This window comes from Lonchura striata, chromosome 13 (assembly GCF_050655825.1).
Source record: "Lonchura striata isolate lonStrDom1 chromosome 13, ASM5065582v1, whole genome shotgun sequence".
NCBI lineage: Eukaryota > Metazoa > Chordata > Aves > Passeriformes > Estrildidae > Lonchura > Lonchura striata.
The window spans coordinates 2006098-2026967 of NC_140715.1; the positions used below are offsets into that span (position 1 = coordinate 2006098).

The 20870-nt window shown below is 38.0% G+C and overlaps 2 protein-coding genes across 9 annotated transcripts in view; one reads left to right on the forward strand and one right to left on the reverse strand.

Annotated features, from left to right (window-relative positions):
- The window catches only part of LOC146766105 (uncharacterized), a 143401-nt gene that overhangs the window by 14761 nt on the left and 107770 nt on the right, over window positions 1–20870 (forward strand). The gene's annotated exons all lie outside the window — the stretch shown is intronic.
- On the reverse strand, window positions 1751–18974 carry KCNMB1 (potassium calcium-activated channel subfamily M regulatory beta subunit 1). Its single transcript, XM_021540032.4, has 4 exons — window positions 18821–18974; window positions 11856–12021; window positions 10250–10445; window positions 1751–8762 (listed from the first exon to the last, which is right to left on the reverse strand). Exons 2-4 carry the CDS (start codon window positions 11990–11992, stop codon window positions 8493–8495), a joined length of 603 nt encoding a protein of 200 aa, XP_021395707.1. The 5' UTR covers window positions 11993–12021; window positions 18821–18974; the 3' UTR covers window positions 1751–8492.

Genomic DNA, 20870 nt, shown 5'->3' on the forward strand with positions numbered 1-20870 from the left:
CATATACCCCTCCCCAGCTAGTCTGCTTTGTTTAGTCAATAATCAGATGTGAAAAAACCCATGACAAACCAAAGAACCCCAGCTGTGCTTTCATTAACAGAACTTTCAGAGTAGGCATACTGAAAATGGAAGATGTAGTAGTGCTTTATTAGGTTTGTTTTGAAATCAAGATATCTGACATTTTATAATCAAAGTAAGAAAATAATTGAAATAATGTAACTGAAATAACTGTTAAAAGCCCATTCAATTTTTTATTTAGTTATGCTGCCCTAATCTACTATCAGCTTAACCTGTGCTGTATTGCTCTGCTTAGGTGTTTGTAGCTGGGGAACTTGGGTTTTTTTACAGCTGTTGAGGTAAATTAACTGAATCTGGAATTATGATCATGATAGCTCTGTACAACTTTATAGAATAGATATTAATATTCACTATTACACAAAAACTAGTACTGTTCAATTAGAAAGGTTAGAGGTTGCTTTTCCTTCTCTTGGTAATGTCTGAGCTCTTACTATTAAAAGTGCTTTTATCTGATAGTTTACTAGTGATGATTTTACTCTGATATTTTTCTATCCTTTTCCTAACCTTTGCTTGTCCCCAGCTTGTCAGGGGTTGTGTGGAGCATCTGGCAAGGTGCCACATGATTTTATGGTTTTGGTTTGTTGTGGATTTGTTTTTTGGGGGGTTTCTTTTGTTTGTGGAAGTAATTTGTTTGTTATTCCATTTTTTTGGTTTTTTTTTTTTTTGGTTATTGTTTTTATGATATTTTGGGTTTTTTTCTACCTCATCTGTGTTGCTTCCATCAAAAGAAATCTATTGCTCTTGTTTTGAGCTGTTACTCCATAGAAAATTTCCCTTTTGAAAGTGTTATGATACAGTTCCCTTGGGTAGAAAGAGTGTTTGGAAAGCACTCTTGTGCTGTCATAACTGCCTAGATGGGCACCAGCCTAGTTTGCGTCTTCAGCTACTAAAACACACGAGGCAGACACTGGCTGCTAAATGCTGTTGGTCTTGTGTACAGAATTGTTTCTCTCAGCTGCGGAGAGACACATGGTAATGGTCTAATGGAATTAATTGTGTGTCTTTTAGTCTCTGAGCTCTTGAATGCTGAAAAAAGCCTATGTTAATTTTTAGAATTTGTACCATAATTTTTTCATAGTCAGGTAAATTCTTAATTTCTGATCCCATCTCTTTGAGTACTGCAGTCAGATGTCAGTGTCTGGTTTTGACACGGAACTGTGTTGAGTTGAAAAGATGAGGAAAAACAGAACTACATGTTAGTTATTGATTCTTCTTTTTAATTAACTTATATAATTGGATTTTTTTTTATTCTTAATAGGCTTAAGTATATTGCTGTACAGTGCTGTGATGTGAGGTCATGAAATATTTTTATTGAGTCTTTAAATTTAATTCTTATTTTTATACTGCCTTCCTGTAAAGTCTTGATTATTTTGAAGCTACATAAAATACTTTATTTCAACACCATCTAAGAGACTTTAAATGTCACTGAATGGGTGATTTGTTGCATTTCTATGTAGATAAATTCTGTGCAACCGTGGACATAAAGAGCGTTAACTTTCAGAATATAAAGTGACAGAACACCCAAGTTGCTAATGTTACAAGAGAGTTACTGCAGGTTTTTATTCATAACTGTTAAAAAAAATTCCTGCTTTCCAGTGAAGAACCATCTAGGCATCAGACTTCTTGTAATGTTCCATTTCCATTAAAGAGGATGTGAGACTACAGGAGTTCCTTTTCTTTTTTTTTTTTTTTTTTTTCTTTTCTTTTTTCTTTTTTAGGCTGAGGACACGAGAGCTTCATGTGTTAGGTGTCCCATGCTGACAAGCCAATGTTTTCATAGTGCAAACTGGATCTGGAGTCTTCTGTGTAGCATGCCCTACCTGTAGCCTACCACCAGCTGTAGCTTGCTCAAGGGGCAGGCTGTGGTTGTGCCAGCCATCCCATAGCCTGCTGAATTATTTCACAGCCTCTGGCTGGAAATAGAATAATAGCATGGTTCTATGGCCTATCCAGATGTCTGTTATGTGACAAAAGATACATATTTTATGACTGACCTTGCCTGAAAGGTTCCCTTCTTTTCCTTGAAAAAGCAACAAAACAACCACCAACATAAAAACACAACTTGCTTTAAACACACCTAAACTGTCCATTCTCAAGCTGCTCACCTACAAACACCACAAGTAGGATTTTGGGTTTATTTTTTTATTTGGTTTGTGGGTTTTGTTGTCTTTTTAAAAGCTGTTTTAGCTCTTTTATGCATTTCAGACTCCTTCTTTTTGACATATTTATGCAGTACTTTTTTCATTCATGAAAGAACACATTTATGAGATTGGAGTACATAGGTGAGGGTGTTACATAACCTTCATGGTCAAGGTTGTTGTTCTTGTATTTCTATTGAAGATTTCCAGGACCTCTGTAGTGTTCATGTGCTTTTTCGTCCAGGCAAAATACCTTGAAGCTTTGGAAAGCAGCTCTTGGGCACAGTGTTTTGAGAGAATGTTTGGGGGGGAAAACCCATCAATAAAACAGTTCTGTCATGCAGATGTTGGATGTTTTCTGACATAAAATGCATTTTAGCTGTTGTCACTAGTCTCTGAAGTATTTAGGATTTTCTAATATCTTTAAGCAAAGTTGATAATCATAATTTTGGAGCATATATAATAGTTTGGCCTTTTCAACAGTCTGTAATTCAAGAATATTGCTAACACTCTTTATATTTAGCTGTATTAATATCTACTGGTGAAGCATGTGGTTTTTTATCCTCTTATATTAAGCCTTACTTATGCGACTAATAGTGTGATATCCCTGCAGTTTATGGATTCCATTGCCTTAAATCCTGTTCTCAAGATTGCCTTACCAGTTCAGTGTGATCTTCTGTTTGCAATTTTTGTCTAGTTGTAGTTATATATTTAAATATACTAGTGCATATTTTAATGTCCTGGAAAAGCAGCTGATACTTTATCTGTTAAAAAGACCAAACAGATTTCAGAAACCAGTTTATCATGTGACTTCTTGGAAGTAGATGTGCCAAAGACTGGGATTTGATCACTTGCATTCAATACCTTCTTGACCTATGCTCAAAATGAGGTATCACAGCAGCCCTGGCCAGAAGCTGCCACAGAGTCAGGAAGTTACCTGTGAGTCAGTTAAGTATTTGAGACTTCTGCTGAAGTCAGCAACAGTGCAGTTGACACCATTATTTCTCTTCACTGTGTTGTAAAAGGGATGGCTTTTCCTGAGCTGGTGCTTGGAATGCTGCAGGCTTGGCCACAGCACTCTGAGCAGCTTACATAAGCAGCTCATGTCTGAGACAAAATTTCACTTCACTTTTTTCATGTCCTCCTGTGACAGACCCAATCTTCTAATACACTACACTAGTGTACACTAGTCTGCTACACTAAGACCAAAGCATAGATGCCTGTGCATAAAGCAGAGTCAGTAGGGCGTTCTTAAAAGAACTGTATTCCTTCAGAAAATACAGAAAGAGTACTGTATTTGTTCAGAAAATACTGGGGTAGCCATTTTGGGAGGAATAAAGCCACCTCGTGTAGTAAGTAATTTCCTAAGCTTGTGCTGAGCATTTACTTGATGGATACTGGCAGTGTATTCTGAAAAAGGCTCCTGAGTGTGGCATGTTAAAACATCACAGAGTTGAAAGTGCCAGGAGTGTTACAGTTACTTGGGCAATGTTGTCCTATTCTCAGGCCAGTTAATCTGCTCTGAAGTATACTGCAAGAATCCTCACTTGCAGATTAACCTATTTAGCATGCTGGGACTTTCTGAAAATCTGCCTGGAATTAGAAGAGGTAAGAAGTAGAATCTCAGAGCAGTTTTGGTTAGAAGTACCTTCAAGATCATCTCATTCCAACCCTTCTGCCTTGGGCTGGGACACCTTCCACTAGACCAAATTGCTCCAAGCCCTGTCCAGCCTGGCCATGGACACTTCCAGGGGTCCAGGGGCAGCCACAGCTTCTCTGGGCACCCTGTGTCAGGTCCTCCCCACCCTCACAGGGAGGAATTTCTTCCTAGTCTCCCGTCTAACTGTGCCCTCTAGCAGTAGGAAGCCATTCCCCCTTGTCCTGTCACTTCAGGCACTTTTCCAACCCTGCCCTATCCAGCTCTCTTAGAGCCCTGTTAGGTGCTGAAAGGGAGTCTTAAGTTCTCCCCTCTAAAGCTTCTGCTTCTCACAGCTGAACAATCCCAACTGTCTTACAAAGGGTAACTGCCTCCAATCAATCCTTAGAATTATTTTTCCTGTATTGGTGGAAATACAGGAATTTTTGTAACTTCAAGCCAGCTTTTAAATTTGGAGTTAACACAGTTAACTATAGATACTATTTTCTTTCTATTATCAAAATTACCAAAATTAATATATCTGAATTATTTTGTGTGCCTTCTGAACAGTGAATAGAGACCCTAAATTGTTAAAGTTTTTCCTCATTTCCTTATTAAAAAAAGCCCAAACAAAAAACCCCAAAGAAATAAAAAACTAAAAACTAATAAACTAACCAAACTCTTCCCTTGCCCCCTTCAAATCCCCTAAACTAAAAAATTAGCACAAAGTTCCAGTTATTCAGTTGGAAGGCATTTTGTCGCGTGCTATGGGTTTATACAAGTGAGGAATCTCTGAGGATTGACACCTTCTTGATGATATCTGCCCTGTTGCTGCTTTGAGGACCAGGTAATAAAATAGCACAAGTTGCAGGATACTGAACTCAAAATTGTCAGAGGTAGTCAGAAGGTACCTGCTATTGTTCAGGTACAACAGGGACATGCTGATGATTCACAGATGGCTTCTCAGCAAGTTAGTGTAGATTCCTCTTCAGCTCCCATTGTTGCTGCCTCATCAAATTTGGTGAAACATTATCTTATTTCAAGCTGATGAAATCTGAATCTTGCTAATCCAGAAGACTAGCTTCTTTTAACAAACTTTTGCAATTGTTTTCTTGGTGGTGGATTTTGGTGTTTCTTTTTTTTGGCCTAGGAGGAATGCTAGTTCCCTCAATAATACTGCTGTAACTTTTGTCCTTTTTCATCTTCCAACGCAATCACCATGACCAAATCTTATTTGGCATCAAGAAGAAAAACTACTTGTGGGCATGCACAGCACTTGAATAATGGGACTTCTAATAGTTTCAGGAAAACACTATTACTCATATAGATATATAAAGGGCCTGTACAACTAAAGTATTCATCAGGGTATAAAAATCTATCCACGTTCTTCCTGTGTTCCTTACAATTTCCAGTCAGCTCAAGCACTATTCCTGTGGTCTCAGCATCAATACTGGTGAAAATGATGTATAGTCAAACAGATTTCAAGGATGAATTTAATCTCCAGCTGCTTGTGCTGCTGCTTCTTTTCTGCTGGCAGGAGTTTTAATGCTTAATATATACCTTGATCATCTACTCTGCCTTAAGAAAGCGAGTTATGTAACTGCAGTGGTCACTGCTTGTATGGAAACTATTCTCATAGAAGGTGTTTTTCTGGATCTCAGAAAAACAGCATTTTTAATCTGATTTATTGTAGACTTTATGGTATAATCCAATAATGTGAAAAAACCCCAACCAAACAAGAACCTCCAAAGGTTGGTTATATTGCCTCTTGTGTGCTTGTAAGAAGCATAGAGTGTGTTACTAAAACTTCAGTGTAGTGAATTATTTTATCTACTTTTGTAGATGAAAAAAGAATAGAAAAATGGAGAGGTTCAAAAGAGTAATTAATCAATTTCATACACTGGTAAAACAAGTAGTTTTGAAGTTAAGTGAATGTGTGAAGGAAAAAGAATATCTGAGTTTGAGATTTCAAAGATGTAGAAAATGACCAGCACATGAACAAAGCATTATTTAAAAACAAGAACAGTCTTCTGTGGTGTCTATACATTTTGTTTTCTGCAATAGATTATTTGGCTTTTCACATTAGCATCCCATTTCAAACAAAAGAGGAAGCTGTGTTTGGGAAAAATCCAGAAAAATTGAGTTTCCCAATTTGTGTGCGATTTTCCCTCTGCACAGCTGTTTTTACTTGGAATATTTCTTGTCCAAACAGGACATTTTACTTCGCTAGAGGAAAGAATTTGTGGAAGGTTTCTTCAGGTACTTGCAATGGGTATGAGTTGGAGGGAAATAACCATTTTTATGTAACAATTGACTCGCTAAATTTATTTTTGGCAGAGGTGAGTCTGGAGGTCTGTTATTCAGGTTGCATTCTGAATAAATTTTCATCTGCTACTAAGAGGGGTAACTGTAATTAGGGAGGTGAGGAGGATACAGCTGTAGGGTGTAGCCTTGGAAAGCCAAGGGCAGATTTGAGAGCCGTTACTCCTGGTCTTCATGTTTCATGCTGAGTTCTGAGCTCAGCAAGATCACAAATTTCTGCTCTTCAAACCCAAGTCACTAACTGCTGAATGAGTGAAGCCACAGGGTCTGCCAGCAACATCCAGCCTTCATCAATCTCTGCTGAGCTGGGCGGGCAGCAAAGTGATGGGTTATAAATTTGCTGGACTGAGTACAGTCATGAGCAAGTTCTACTTTGCAATCTGGAGACTCTTTTTAAAACTGCTTACCTCAATTCTGCCTCAACTTTTTATGAACTAACAAAGCAGGTTCTTTTTCCCTTCCCATCGAGTTTTGTCACCCAAACCATCTGTACCTGTGCCAGCTGAACTTTCCTGGAATGAAAGAGGTTTGAGTTGTAAATACACACAACTTCCGATGCATGTCACAAAAGTATTGTGTGAGGATGTACTTCCCTCCTTGTGGACATAGTTCTCCTATATTAATTTTTGGGAGTTAGCTTTTAAAAAATACTTTAGCAGTCACTTCCTTTCATTTGCTGCTCATAGTGAAAAGCAAACTCTGACATTATTTTGTTAGTAATGTTGGAGAATTCATGTATGGGGTTAATACTTCAGCCTTTCTTACAATAAATAATACAGAATGGTACCACATTAATGAGAATAATTGAAGTGTAATGTAATTAAATTTGTATCTAAGCCCTGAAACTTCCTGTGAATGATAGCTCCTACTGGTTTAACTGTGTGGTGAAAAAGCTTGTACCAGTTTTGTCCCAGATGACAGTCAAATGCGGTTTGCAGGAAGTTATCTCATGTTCCACCTGTGTCCAATGGCAATTTGAAATTTGGCTGAGAGAAACAGTTCTTTTCAGAGAAAAGAGAAAGTCTCTCTTTGTGCATCAGAGCATTCCTAGAAGTCCTGACTCTGGAAACAAATATATCTCTTTTCTGGAATATCTTGATACTAGGCATGTAAACTTCTGTGGTTACTTTGGCTTGGTGTATTTATTAAGACATCACAGATGTATTTTACTTGTTGTGGTTTAAGAACGGTATTCCTCAACTGGAAACATTGCAAACCATGAGTTGCTTGCTTGCTCCCCTCTCCTCTTCCCAACTTTGATGATCTGGAGAGGAGAACTGGAGGCACAAAAGGCAAAGATCATGGGCTGCAATAAGAACAATTTACTGGAAACGGCAATGAATAGACAACGAACAGTAACAGCAACAATGCTAATAAAGAGTGTACAAGAAACGATTTGCACCCAAGTTCACACCCCCAACAATACCCAGCCATTCTCTCTGCCTGCTAATTGAGCTGGCAGGCAGCCATTTCCCAGAAAATGAGGTGAGGTGCTACAGAAGTTCTGGGTCCTGGCCATGGCCCCTCCTGGCTCCTGGAGAAATTAAACCTGTCTTACCCAGAACCAGGACGCTACATTCTTTATATCATAACTTTCTTTTTGTATCAGTTTTATTATCTATGCAAATGGCAGCCAGGTAGCCTTCCTTGAGTGGCGCACATGTCTCAAATAAGGCAAGGCTAAGATTTGAGTTAAATAGAAAAACATAGGCTTCTTTACCATACCCTGTAATTTCTGCATATATTTCTAGATATACAATTGGTGTCAGATGATTAGAGTGCAAATTTTTTAAAGTCTTTGTATTTTTGTTTTGAGGGGCTTTCTGCCGTCCCTTTCCCAAAAGCAGAGAGATCCATGATAAAAAAAATACACCTTTTTTCATGATAACAAAGCTATTCTTCTCAACAGATGTGTGTGCCATGAGAACATACGATATTGGTGTAGAGGGTATAAAGTGGTGCCAGTGATGATGTATACGGATGTGGCACCAGCCAGGCAGAAAATTAGCACCCCATCTAAAATGTGGAAGAAGAGTTTAGTAGTAAATGTGAGTTAGAACTTTGTAAAGCAGCTCTACCTTCTAACGTCCAAGGAAACAATAGAGAGTAACTAAGTCTGTGTGTATTTTTGGGCATCCCTGGGAATCAGTTTTATATTTTGTCCTTATGTAATGTACATAGAGGTTGCTATTCAATATTTTGTAATGCCTGCCCTTGAATTGACACCTGGTATATTGAGTCACAAAATGCCAGTAAAACAGGCAGAACAAATGCATCTTAATATCTTCCGACAATCTATGCTAGATATGTATTTTTTTTTACTGCCAAGCAGAAAGAACAGAAACATACTGACTAATTTTTACCAGAACAATAATCAGACATCCACCAGTAAACATGAGTGTAGGCCAGAGGAAAGCAAAGAGGAGACCTTTTGTGGGATAAAGTCTGCTTAAAATGACGTTGGTCTGTGTTCCTCTTGGGTCATAGTAACATGGGAAAGTCTGGTATTTTTTGAAATTGCTTGCAATTATTTCTATTTGTGCCTTAACTTCTTTAGAGTTCTCCAACTTGTCTGGGACGTATGAGCACTGAAATAAGAAATCAAAGCGATTCATTAAGACAAATACTCCAATACAAAGTTTTTAGTTAAGTCAGACTGTGTGAAAAAATCATGCTGGTACTGAAAAAATCCTCTGTGGTTTGGCATCCCTGGACATTGTCTTGGTTTCGTTATGCCCATTTACCAGGCCACTCTTCCCTGTTTCCATCAGTCTATGCCCCCAGTCTGCAGATTTACAGATTGGAGTTATGTTGTTGGAAATCAATAACATACATGCTCAAAAAAATCCTGCAGTCTTTGACACTGTCACTTCATTATTACAGTGCCAAACTCCAGTTCCTAACAGAGCTTCTAGGCACTGCCACAGCAGGAAAGTGTTCATTGTGCAGAAATTCACACTGGCTTGTCAGTGTGCACAAGAATGAAGTTGTTTCCCTGTACATCTCTGGTTGTAAGTAGTAGAAAAATACAAGCATGGCTGTTGGAGGCTTCCTATTTGTCTTTGTAAAAGAAAACTATTTTGACTTGTAGTAATAATTCAGTTACTTAGTTTTCAGTGGAAACAGAGTTTGAAGCAGTAATTTTTTTTTTTTGTTTTGTTGTTCATAAACTTTTTCTGCAGTATTATTTTGTGTATATAATAATGCTTCAATATACTAAACTGGAACCTGGCCAAGGGAAAAGCGGGGATGGTTCCTGACCTGAAAATTTTACTTGCATTAGTACAGTTAGATAGGATATCAAGAAGTTGCCTCCCCTTGCAGCGAACAAGGCTCTTGTTTCCATCTATGGTCAGTAATTTCTGTTTGCTCCTTCATCGTATGTAGCTTTCCCTGAGACAATCATAAAGACAGGTATTAGCTAGAAAAATTCTCTTCAGCTTAAGTGTTTTATGCTATTGGGTTTCCACTGGGGGAAGCTTTAATCTATATAAATGCTTTGCACTTGTAATCTCAGGATGTTTGTTCTGGATTCTTAAAGTACTTCAGTCTTGGGCATCCAAGATCTCCATTTTCACTGATTTGTTTCTTCTTTCTGTCTAAAATGTGCATCATGTTGCAATTTTCTCCTTTATTCCCTGCTTCATAATATACAGTTAAAAACCAAGTAAAATTGGGATTTGTTCTCTTACTTTGGATAGTTTTAAACTTTATGTTTCTCACGTGCTCATTCAACAAGGAACTGAGCAAGCCACAGCTTATAAACCATTTGTTACAATGGGTCTTCAACTGGGAGACTTTCATATTTTAAAATGTTCATAGGTGTTCTATATTCCTGTTTGTGTAATTCCTTTAAAAGTATTAACTTAATATTTAATGTAATATTTAAAAGAAAATAAACTGTAATTTCTGGAATGTTTTAAAATTGCCTTTGTGTAAGCTCAGACAATAACATGTAAAAGATGAGTTACTCCTGCTGTTACTGTGCTGCTTGGTTTAAAAACTATCAGCCCCTCTCTTTAAAGGTGTTTTAGATAGTAGCAAAGAATGAGTATGCAATCTGTGTTGTAAGTACCTTAGGATTTCTTTCCAGTGTATCTTCAGTCTGGTAGAGCATAACCTCCTGTCCTGAGGCTGTCAGATTAACCCACACTTGTAGACAAGGATAAGGAAAGATTTCCTCATCCTCTGGGCCTTTGCTGTTTGGGCAGAAAACTTTTTCCTTGATGTTAGCTTTGAGTACCTTGCACACAGTTTCTGTTGTCCAAACACTACAAAAACAAAACAAAAGGTATTCCTTTGAAGCTCATCAGAAGCATCTGTTGGGAGTTGCATGTGAAAACACATCTATGTGTGCTGGCTTGGCCGGAGTTCATAGCTGCTCCATCCTGCTGTGAATAAACTATGCCCACCCTGAATCTATGGCTACACCTGGAGGAGGTCTGCTGTAGCGAGTAAGTTGAGGAAAACAGTTTTGTTGTTGTTTTTTATGCATTCTGTGGTTTTTAGTTAGATTCTGACCTCTCCATCTGTAACTGGCTTCATGTTATTCAAGAAAGAAATATTGCTATGGATTTTAAAATGTGATAGTAAATACCTGGAATTCAGTACACTTCATGTCCCAGAAATATTTTTGACTGATTTCATTCAATAAGTCTCAGAACTCAGATCTGTTTTCCCCACTTCTATTTTTTTTATTACATGGGCCTCTTACATAAAGAAGTAGCAGGATTTTGTCTGGAAAATATTAATTTTTAGTGTTGCTTATCTGTTTTTCTCCAGAGTTACTTTTCTATTATTGATAACACATTAAATTTTGCTCACAGAAGTCTACTTTGGTGTCAAAGAAAGTTGAGAAACAGTCTCACTCCAGTTCTTATGAAACTACTCTTGATACATGTATCCATCTTTTGTAATGTAATCTGGAGGCAGAAAAATAAGTATGTGAATTACTCTGTTTTAAAGAGAATGTGTTTCAAATAATTTTGAGATTAAAGGTGCTCTAGCAAGAAGAATGAGGTGGATGTCCTTACTTTCTCTGTCATGATCTTGAAATACGAAAGTGGGCTGCAGTTCCTTGCCTTGTTACTTTGATATTTTGCAATTTGATTTTGTATGTGTAGGCAGAACTTGCAAAATTAAATAAAAGGGTGGGCATAAGTCACTCCTTCAGTGTTCATTATGTTCCGTAATATTTGGTGTGGCACACTGGGTTGTTGAAGGTGCTCATTTCTTATGATGGTTAATTTGGAAGTAAGGTTAACAGATTCTTGAGTGAACAATTTTACCATTACTTCTGTTGCTCAAGTTTTATTAAACAAGACTCTCTCCTGCCCATGAAAGAGCTTTTTTTTAACTGTTTCTATTTATGCAAGACTTGGCTTTTCATTGTCAAGCTTTGATAAGCATGGTTTGCATTTTGATTCTACAGCAAATGTTTTTATTTAGTCTATTTTGTTTAGCCCTGAGGAGATTAATTTCCCTCTTTTCTGTGCTCACTTGTGCCTGATGAATTCTTGGCACACTTTCTTCCTCTTCTGTTTAAATCCTTATGAGCTCTTTGAGAGCACTTTGTCTATTGTAGAATTTACTTATGTATATTTTATCACTGTTTTAATTATTGTATATGATGCTACAGGAAAGAGAATAGCTTTGTTTCATAAACAAATGGCTTTTATTACCTCTTAGTGTAAAATGGCACAATGGTGATTCCAATAAAAAAGTACATCATCATGGAGCATGCAACCATTCCCAGTCCGAGGCATAGCGCTCTTGTCTCCCCTCGCTTTTGTGCAGTCACCAACTTCTTTCCCAGCATGATTTAGAGTTGTGAAACTTGAACAACCTCTTTTTGGTACAAAATAAAATACAGAAAGAAAGGGAAAATATGACAGTCATTGAAGTTATATAACAAGTTTCTGAAATACAATAGGTGGCAGAACAGCCCAATTTTTGCAAAAACTAGAACTAAAAAACTCCAACCAAACTTGCTGTGGTTTTTTGTTATTGTTAGACTCTCCTTTTACATTTTAAATTTACCGTGTAGTACCTTAAGAAGTGTGTGTGTGTGTGTGTAAGCCAGGAGACAAGGTAGGAAAACCTGGTAACTTCTGGGGAGAATTCTGTTAACATTCCAGTTGTCCTTAGACTTAATTCAGTTTATGTTGCTGCTTCTCTGAAGTTAGAGTTGTTTCACTGTATATTGGTAAAGGCTGCCTGAAGGGAAAACCTTCCCAGAGCAGAAACCTTTATACATTATGCGTTTTCTCCTGGAGTAGTTTGAAATGGTGTGATCTTATTTCAAAATAACTGAAATAATGAAAAATTTAGCATTTGAGATTTCTGACTTCTGCATGTTTACTTGGCCTTGCCAATTCAGAGGTGCTCCAAACCTGCTGTCCGAGGAGTGTTGGTGTTCGACTCTGGAGAACTAACTCTTGGGCAGAGCTGTCTAAACCTGAGCTCAGAATTGACTGGTATTAGCCCCTCCACTCCCTTGACAAAAAGCATTTCAAATGATCCATATTTTGTTGATGAGAATCTGAAAATTATTGCCATGAGTCCATATGCCATTGAATCATTATGAGTGACGTATAGTTTTCTATAGAAATAGTCCAGAACTTTCACTGCAAGTTCAACCCATCGCCAGTATCTGCTGCACTGACAGCTGTGATTGGTGGTATGTGGAGCTTTGGTTTTTAATGAAAACATGGCAAAAGCTGTTTTTATGGAAATGTCAAGACTGGCAAGATTTGTATGACCTTTCTGGAGATAAGAGAGGAAAGCAGAGCAAAAGGAGAAAAAAAAAAAAAGACAGTCATGCCAAATTAGTTTTCCTTTTTGTTCTGCACACAACACAGTGGAGCACAGCTCTAGGCAGTGCTTTTCAGGATTTTAGTTTCAGGTGTGTGCAACTTTTCAGTGCTTATCCCTACTGGCTGGTCTTCAGGATGGCATAGCTCCTGCCTAAATCTGCCTGTGTTCAGACTTAGATTTATATACAGTGAAAGACAAACACAAACCAAAGTTAGCAAATAGGCTCTTCAGGTTATCTGTGAACAGATGTTCTCCAGCTGCTACAGGCTGGCAGAGCTGTGGTGTGACTGCATGTGGGGGACCATGCTGAATTTGGTGAAAGATGAGACAGGCCTCAAAGCTATGAGCATCAGCTCTTAAAGGAATGACTAGAAATATATTCTGAATGTTCTTTCCTTTCCTGCTATTTCTGGTTTTCCCTGGTAAAAGTGTCTTTGATTGTTTTATGATCAAAGGAAAAAGGTATTTGAAAATTAACGTCCTACTGCTATAACACCTGAATGTTAGTTCTCTTAGCAATAAAAATATAGATGTCTGTGGACAGTAAAACTCCTTTGGTCATTTAGCAAAACTTGTGGTTAGTTGCAGATTTTAAGAATACATTTTGAATTTGGTAGTATTTGATATCATCAAAGTAGAAGGCTGGTGTTGGGAAGGACGGATAAATACAATTGTTCCAAATAGTACAGCCAGGATGAAAACAATATCCCCTACTGGCTGGACAATACCCTTACCTACAGATAAGTCCAAAAGTCAAATGGATTGTTCCATCTCAACCCCCAAAATATATGGTTCATCCCACATCTGTAATCCTACCCTGAAGCATCAAGTGTCTGTAACCCCATTGGCCCAAGTCCTGTTCCAACCCACCTTGAAGCCCCCTGATAAGGGGTCTCCGAGGGGCCAGACGTCCTCTTAGACCTTCCCCTCTCTTGAAACTTCCCCTCTCTTGGATCTTCCGCCCTCTTAGAACTTCCACCCTCTCCTGGAGCATCCTCTCTATCCCTTGTCTCTCCCCTCCCCCATCCCCTCAGGCCTTGTCATGTGCTGCATCTGGCAGCTCCAAGCAAGACCTTTCACCATCCCTAATAAACCTTATATTCCAAGAGCAGCCTTCAGAGATCTCTTGTCTCCATTCATCAAAGCTGTCCTGGAGCCCAGCTTTCCCTACAGGCTGGTTTTAGGTATCCCTAGAAACTAAACAAGTTATTTTTAGAATACTGAATTTTGTCCACTTTCATATTTAAGCCCACTTTAAATAAAACATCCACATCCACTGTGAATTTTGCATACAGCATTTTGAGAGGAATTGTTTTTCTGATGATAACAGATAATTCAGTGGCGCTGTAAGAAGCATCTCAATTTGCAAATTACCATAGATGAACTTCCCTTGTTTACTGCCATTTGAATTTAATACAGAAGGTGAGCTAATGCCCTTAAGTAAGGTTGTACTGTGTTTTGCTTTGTCAGTGGGGCTATAGGTAGAACATGTGGTATCAAATCTCCCAGCACACGCGTGCTGTGCTTGCATATTCATGTGTAACTGTGGAGAGCTGTGTGCAGCAAGGAAACTTGCACAGTAAGTGTCAGTGACTGTTCCTTGAAACCTTCTATCATTTCTTTTAGTTTGGAAAATGTGAAATAAAAAAGAATTCCAGTGTACTAGAATATCAGAACACTGTGCAACACAGTATCTTAATACCAATTGTTATTAAACTGGCTCTCCTTTACATAATGAGCAGGTTGGTCAGAGAGGGAAGTGGAATAAAGGAACATTATCAGGCCTGGAGCGCAAGCCCTGAGACCAAATGGTACTGCAGGCCCTTATAGCATGGTGGGTAGATAATGATAGATAAGCAAAAACCTGTGTAATTAATAAGAAATTCTTATATACAGTAACAATGATTAATATTTAATTTTCTGTGAGAAATTGAAAAAATGAAGGCCGGTACTGCCACTGTGACTTATGGAAAACTTCTAGTGTCCTAGAGCTGTTAACATATTGAATTTTGATGAACCATAATATTTACGGAGCTGTCCCATTTACACAGAAACAGTGGATTAATCAACCCCCTTGTTACATGGAAAACAAGAATTGTGGGGCTATTGACTGAAGAAGTAATAAAAACTTTAATTGCCCCAAAAGTCTGCTTGTATGCCAGCCACACGTGCAGTGGATCTACCACTAAACTCATTCTCCTAACCATCTAAAACTAGCAGGCCACCTCTTTAAGACACAAAAGGAACTTGCATGTGTAAATAGGAAATTTTTCTTAAGTGGCCCAGAGGATAAATTGCAGTGTTGTTCCCCATCCTGACACCAGAGAGTCTGCCTGACCCTTGCTCTCTGCAAAGGCTGCTAAGTGATGCTGTTTGCTTTTGTTTCCCCAGTTCAGATAACTGCTTCACCCCAAAGGGAATAAGGACATGTAAATTATGCAGAGAATGTTAACAAGAAAGATTCATCTAAAAATACCACCCTGAGGGCTTCTATAAACATAAAAAATAACCAGCTAGGTCTTCAGGCAATGTAAAACGGGGATGCTTACATCATTGTTGTGTTGCTGTAGCAAATTAGCTGTAAATGAGGTCCCTAAAACCGAAATATACATTTTTCTGGTGCATTTTTTTTTGCTTTCAAATGTAGAAGACCAGAAAAATCTGTAACACTATTTCATGCATGTGCAGGAGAATTTAAGAGGAAGCACAGGACTGCAAAGGAAACCCATGTTCTTTTTTTTTTTTCTTTCTTACAGAAACATTCCTGTGTATTAATGCTGAAAATAATTAATTTTCTGGCTGTCAAGACAAAGCAAAGTTCCATACATATAGAAAACATATTTACTTGGAGTTTCTTCATTGTTTTAAAGGTTAATTTTTTTTCTGATTAAAAGTGTCTTCTGTCTCCTTGCTCTGTCTGTGTATATTAGAAGGAGCATTGAAATAGCTGGTTTAGTGTTTCCTCTGACAAAACCATTAAATATTTTAAAATTAAACATTACAGAAGAGTTGACCCAGGAAGTTTGAGTAAAATTGAATTGGAAGATGCTGAAGTGTACAAAGCAAGGCTTAGTCCAGCGTTCAAGGGAAAATGTAAATGTATTTTTGTGTGAGAACCCCAGCCTTGCTTTGGGGCCTCATGTGGTGGTGAAATTCCTCCTCCAACCCATGCTTCCAAAGAAAAACGCAGGCTTAGCTGTTCGGTCTCAAGGCAGTTTATTGCTAGTTATCTAACAGATTATGTTCTTGGACTGCGGCTATTTGATCAGCAGCCTGGGTAGAGGCACACACACACCCTGACATCCTCTCTATCTGCTGTCTTCTTCGTCTCTCTCCCCGCCCAGGGCTGCTGCTATCTTTTATAAGATATATTATGTATAACATGTTTACAGTTATTCCCCAATACCTACTACCTACGTTGCCAAGTGTTTTTCTACTCTAAACCAATCTGTGAGTGCCAACATCACCAAGAACATGGAGGTAAGGAAGAAGAAGGAGGAAGAACAGGATCAGCCCACTTTCCTCCATCTTAGAACTTCTGACCCCCATGTACAAAGTGAAAACCCCCCTGGACAAGTGCTAAAACCCCCCTGTACAATACTAAAAAAATTTTCCCCTCTGTTTTGTAACTACTTTTACTATACTATCTAACCTTTTGTGATTGCTTGTTCCACCTCCAAAGTTGGTAATTCATTCCATGGCTCAAACTCAAAATCACAGCTGTTTTTCAGTTGTTTGCCAGGGTCTAGAATGCTTCTGACCAAGGCCTGGAACCTCTAAAAATGTCTGAGAGACATTTTGAGTTCCCACATTTTTGTACTGCAGATTTTATGCAATTTTATTTTATACATTCCATACCTATTAGGAATGTATAAACTGCAAATGTTTTGATAATATTCCCTCTGCCAAATCTTTTGCAATCCAGTTAAACTCTACAGTACATTAGCTGTGCATTTTTGATGTATAATAATTGCATTTGTAGCTGCTAGTGATAATCTTAGGGATGCCATCTGCTCAGAGGTATTTGATATTGTCAGGAGGTCTCTACCTCCTCCTACTGTCTCATCTTTTGAGGAGTTTCCAGTGGTGTGGCCTCAGATGGGACCTCTCTCTCAAGCTATTCCAGACTGCTCTTAATTTGGGTAAGATACGAGTAGCACTGATGAATTTACCTTGCTTACAGAAGAAAGGCTGGTAATTCCCTCTATTGAATTTAAGTTGGGAATAAGTATTAACAGTGAGATAGTGTTGTGGTTTTGTGGTTTGGTTTTAATTTGAGCTGATTTTTCCCACACTATATGGTGAATCTTCAGTGAGTATTTATGTATTGCTTTCAGATGAACATTATGTTCTAATACAGCATCATACAAGAAGAGCGATGCAAGTCATCCACATCTCTAAAGTGATGAGGACTTTTTAAACAGGCCTGTACCTGTTGGCCTCTATTGCTTCTGCATGCAAAACAGCCATTTGTTTTCCCTGTCAAATGCCAACTTAAGCCACCTTGTTGTATTCTCAAAACACCTTGTATAGATAAAATAAAAATTGCCAGCTTTGCTGGATTTGTAAGAGGAGCACAGTACTTGGTGACAATTTATTGGCCAAATACTTCTTGTAAGAACCAACAGGTAAAAGTTTTAGATTTATAAATATGAGCTCTGTACTCGTTATATTACTGGAATCGTGCTCATGTTTACATACTTAGGACTCTCTCTAGGTAGAGTTAGTTGGATCATTCACACTTGCTTATCTGTGTTTCCATGGGTACTTCAGCTCTGCTTAGATTATTCCTTTCTGTTTCAATCCTATGTTCATCATTTTCTCATCTGCTGCCCCACCACTTACAACAGGCTGTAGTCAAAACTGCATTTCTGTTAACACTTTCTTTCCCTTTGCCCAGTCTCTAGTAGTTACAGGCATTTCTTGCTGGTCCTGGGGAAGTGCTGCGGATGAGGAACACCAGTTTTTTCATTACTTAACAAGCTTTCTGTGTGTGTGGGACCACAAATACTGTATGTTACAGAATGAGGTGATGCTGAGCCTTCGTGGAAAAGTGCACAGAAAAATTTCTTATGCAGTTGTGTTGGAAACCTGAAACAGCAATATTTTTACTGTGACAAGATACAACTGTTTATTTTATGAAATACGCTGTATAATTTTGCTTTATTCCTGAACTGTTTACCAGATGTACCACTAGAGTGAATTAAAGAAGTTAGATTTTTAATTATCTAAAAATATACGCAGTTGTTTAAGACTAATTCTATTAGCTTTTAAGCATGGTGATTCTTAGAAAACAAAAAAATGGGGGAGAAAAAGAGAGAAGATACTTGCTTCATTCAGCTGTTCTGAAATCTTTCTGGGGTACTTTTTCCTTTGATTCTGTGCTGTAGAGAGCTGCACAGAAGGAATCAGTTTAAGAGGAGATTTTTGGGAAGCCTTCAAAACTTTGTGTGACTGGTTCCTCTCTAACTTAGGGGTAGGTAAGCACCTAGGATCTCTAGAGTAATACTGAACACGCAAAGCCATGAAACTTCTAAGAGCAAAAGTGCATTTACCATTAAAATGAGTAAGAACTATGGTCTTACAAGAGCTACAGGCTCTTAATTTGTGAAAATATTATTTTTACCTTTGCTGACAGTTGTGAAGAATGATCAGATTGCATCTAGTTACAAAAGAGAGAATTCAACTGCATGCTACAGAAAAGTTATCTGCCCTGTCCTCCATACTGCTGCAGATGTAGAAAGCCTTTTGCTTCCCAAAACACTGTACTTTTAAAAACACAAAGCTATAACATGCTCCCAAGGAAAAAGTTGTCTAGAAATATACTCACAGTTTTTGATGAAATGCTGCTTTCTCTGATGAAAAAGTCTGTTACATGACAGACTTGGGATAGTAGTGGAGCTCAGAGCTGAAAGGGGTTTTTTTATTCTTTTGTGTATGTTGCTGGGTTTGCTTTGCTGTGGCTGAACTCCTAACTTAATTCCCCTATTACAAAGCCTTTTGTAACCATAAATGGTAAGGTATGAAAGAGCACTGTCCTTTGAGAAATTAATTGCTGGGAACCAGGAAGTCACAATACTAAGACTAAGCTTTCTCATACACTAGTGCCTTTACGACGCATTCTGGTGGATTTGTGTTAAACTATGGGCCTACTTCATTTGTACAATTCTTTTAGTTTAGAAATCTGACAGATCTTTTGGGTAAGATTTAAGGAATTGAACTGTATTGATGACCAGTGGTATTGATTCTTAATAACCTGAGTCATTACTAGCTGCATGGGAATGCTTTATTGCCACTATTTTCAGTGAGTTGGGATGCAACAGGTGCTGCAGTTCTGACTGTATGTCAGAGCCTTATTGATAAGAACATTCATCATGCCAGAGGCGCATTAGTGTCTAACGTGTTCCTCTAGCCAAAAAGCCAAGCCTATTTCTGGGACATAAAAACAGATAACTCCTGGCACAGAGCTTCAGAGATTTTTTTTTTTTTTTTTGAAACTCTATTATTCGGAGTCCAAAGGAATTTGAATGAGTTAATCCAGTAGAATCATTAGGGGAGAACGGTAAGCAAGGGTATTTGCCCCTCCCTCCCCACTTTAGTATCTCATAATTACCTGTTTCAGTTTAAGCTCTTCTTCTAAAGTTGCTTTTGATAAAAGATTTGAAGTTGACAAGCTCAGAATGTTCATGCTGTTCTAAGATAACTGATTAATTTATTTCAGTAGGAGCCTTCTGTATATTATTACAGATGCAAAAGAGAGCACACAAAGCTAACCTGGATTTAGATAACTGTCTGGTAGAGATTTACAGCTAAGTAAGAGGAAGCCTGCTACTATCATCTAGATTAGAAAGACCTATGATCATAGCAATTTTATAATACTTGAGGAGTAATGTAGAGAAATTTTAAAAATTACATTTGAAGTTTGGAAAAAAGAGCCTTATGAATAAAAGTTATTTCTGGATAAAACAGGATCTGATTGAGTGGAGTTTTTATCTTTTTTAGTGCTTAGTAATCAAGACTGGATATTTCAAAGAGGCAGTCTTTGCTGGCTCAAGGAATTGTCAGGCTTTTAATGAGGAATTAGTTGTAAGTGATTTTTGGGTTCTGTGATTCAGGGTTCAAAGTAGAATACAAGGTAAGCTGTGCTGAATGAAATTCATGACTCTTTGAATCGAAGGTGTGTCCTCTGTCTCTCCTCTCTGTGTATGCCTTAACCCCAATGGCCAAAATAGATTTAGTTTCAGTGATAAATTCCCATAAATCTTTTAAAAAAGAGCAATGCCGCAACTTGGAAAATCTTGCCATATCTGTAAATTACTGAAGTAGTTGCACTCAAAATTGCCAGCCTCCAGAACTGCAAGTAGCTATCTGACAAATTAAAGGAAAATAAGATATATTTCTGGGGATTTATTTTCCCTGTAGAGTGATAACTGAAGAAAAATCATGTGAGAGAAGGTACATGGCTCTGAAAGTGACATTATGTAAATGTAAGCATACAAGGATTGTAGCTTTTGCTTTGTAAATAAAAATATAAGGAGACTGCAAACATTTCAGTAATGCCAGGGAACAAGAGCTTCTGGTGTTTATTTGCTGTACTGCTCTGCAGTGAGTACTTGCTGTTGTCCTTTGGGCACCATCTATATCACAGAGTGCTTTGTTTCAGCCCCTTTTGCTCCTCATGACTGGCTGTTGCAGGGGCATATTTGTCCAGAGAGTGCTTAACCCTCCCAAGGAATCCATCTGACTTTGCTGGAATGCTGAAGTTTCAAGAAAGTCTGGTTTGACTCCACATGCTACTAAACAATTTGTTCTTGTGATGTCACATGAAGTTGTTTCAGTATTCAGTATTTCAGTATTCAGTGTTTGCAGGTGACCTGTTC

Bases quoted from the DNA above. Each gene is read 5' to 3' on its own strand.
- KCNMB1 (XM_021540032.4), bottom strand. From the start codon at position 11,992: ATGCTGGGAAAGAAGTTGGTGACTGCACAAAAGCGAGGGGAGACAAGA. The intron at 10,446-11,855 runs GTAATAAAAGCC...TTGTTTTTGTAG, and splicing joins GTGCCATTTTACACTAAGAG to TGTTTGGACAACAGAAACTG. The intron at 8,763-10,249 runs GTACTTACAACA...TTCTTATTTCAG, and splicing joins CACTGGAAAGAAATCCTAAG to TGCTCATACGTCCCAGACAA.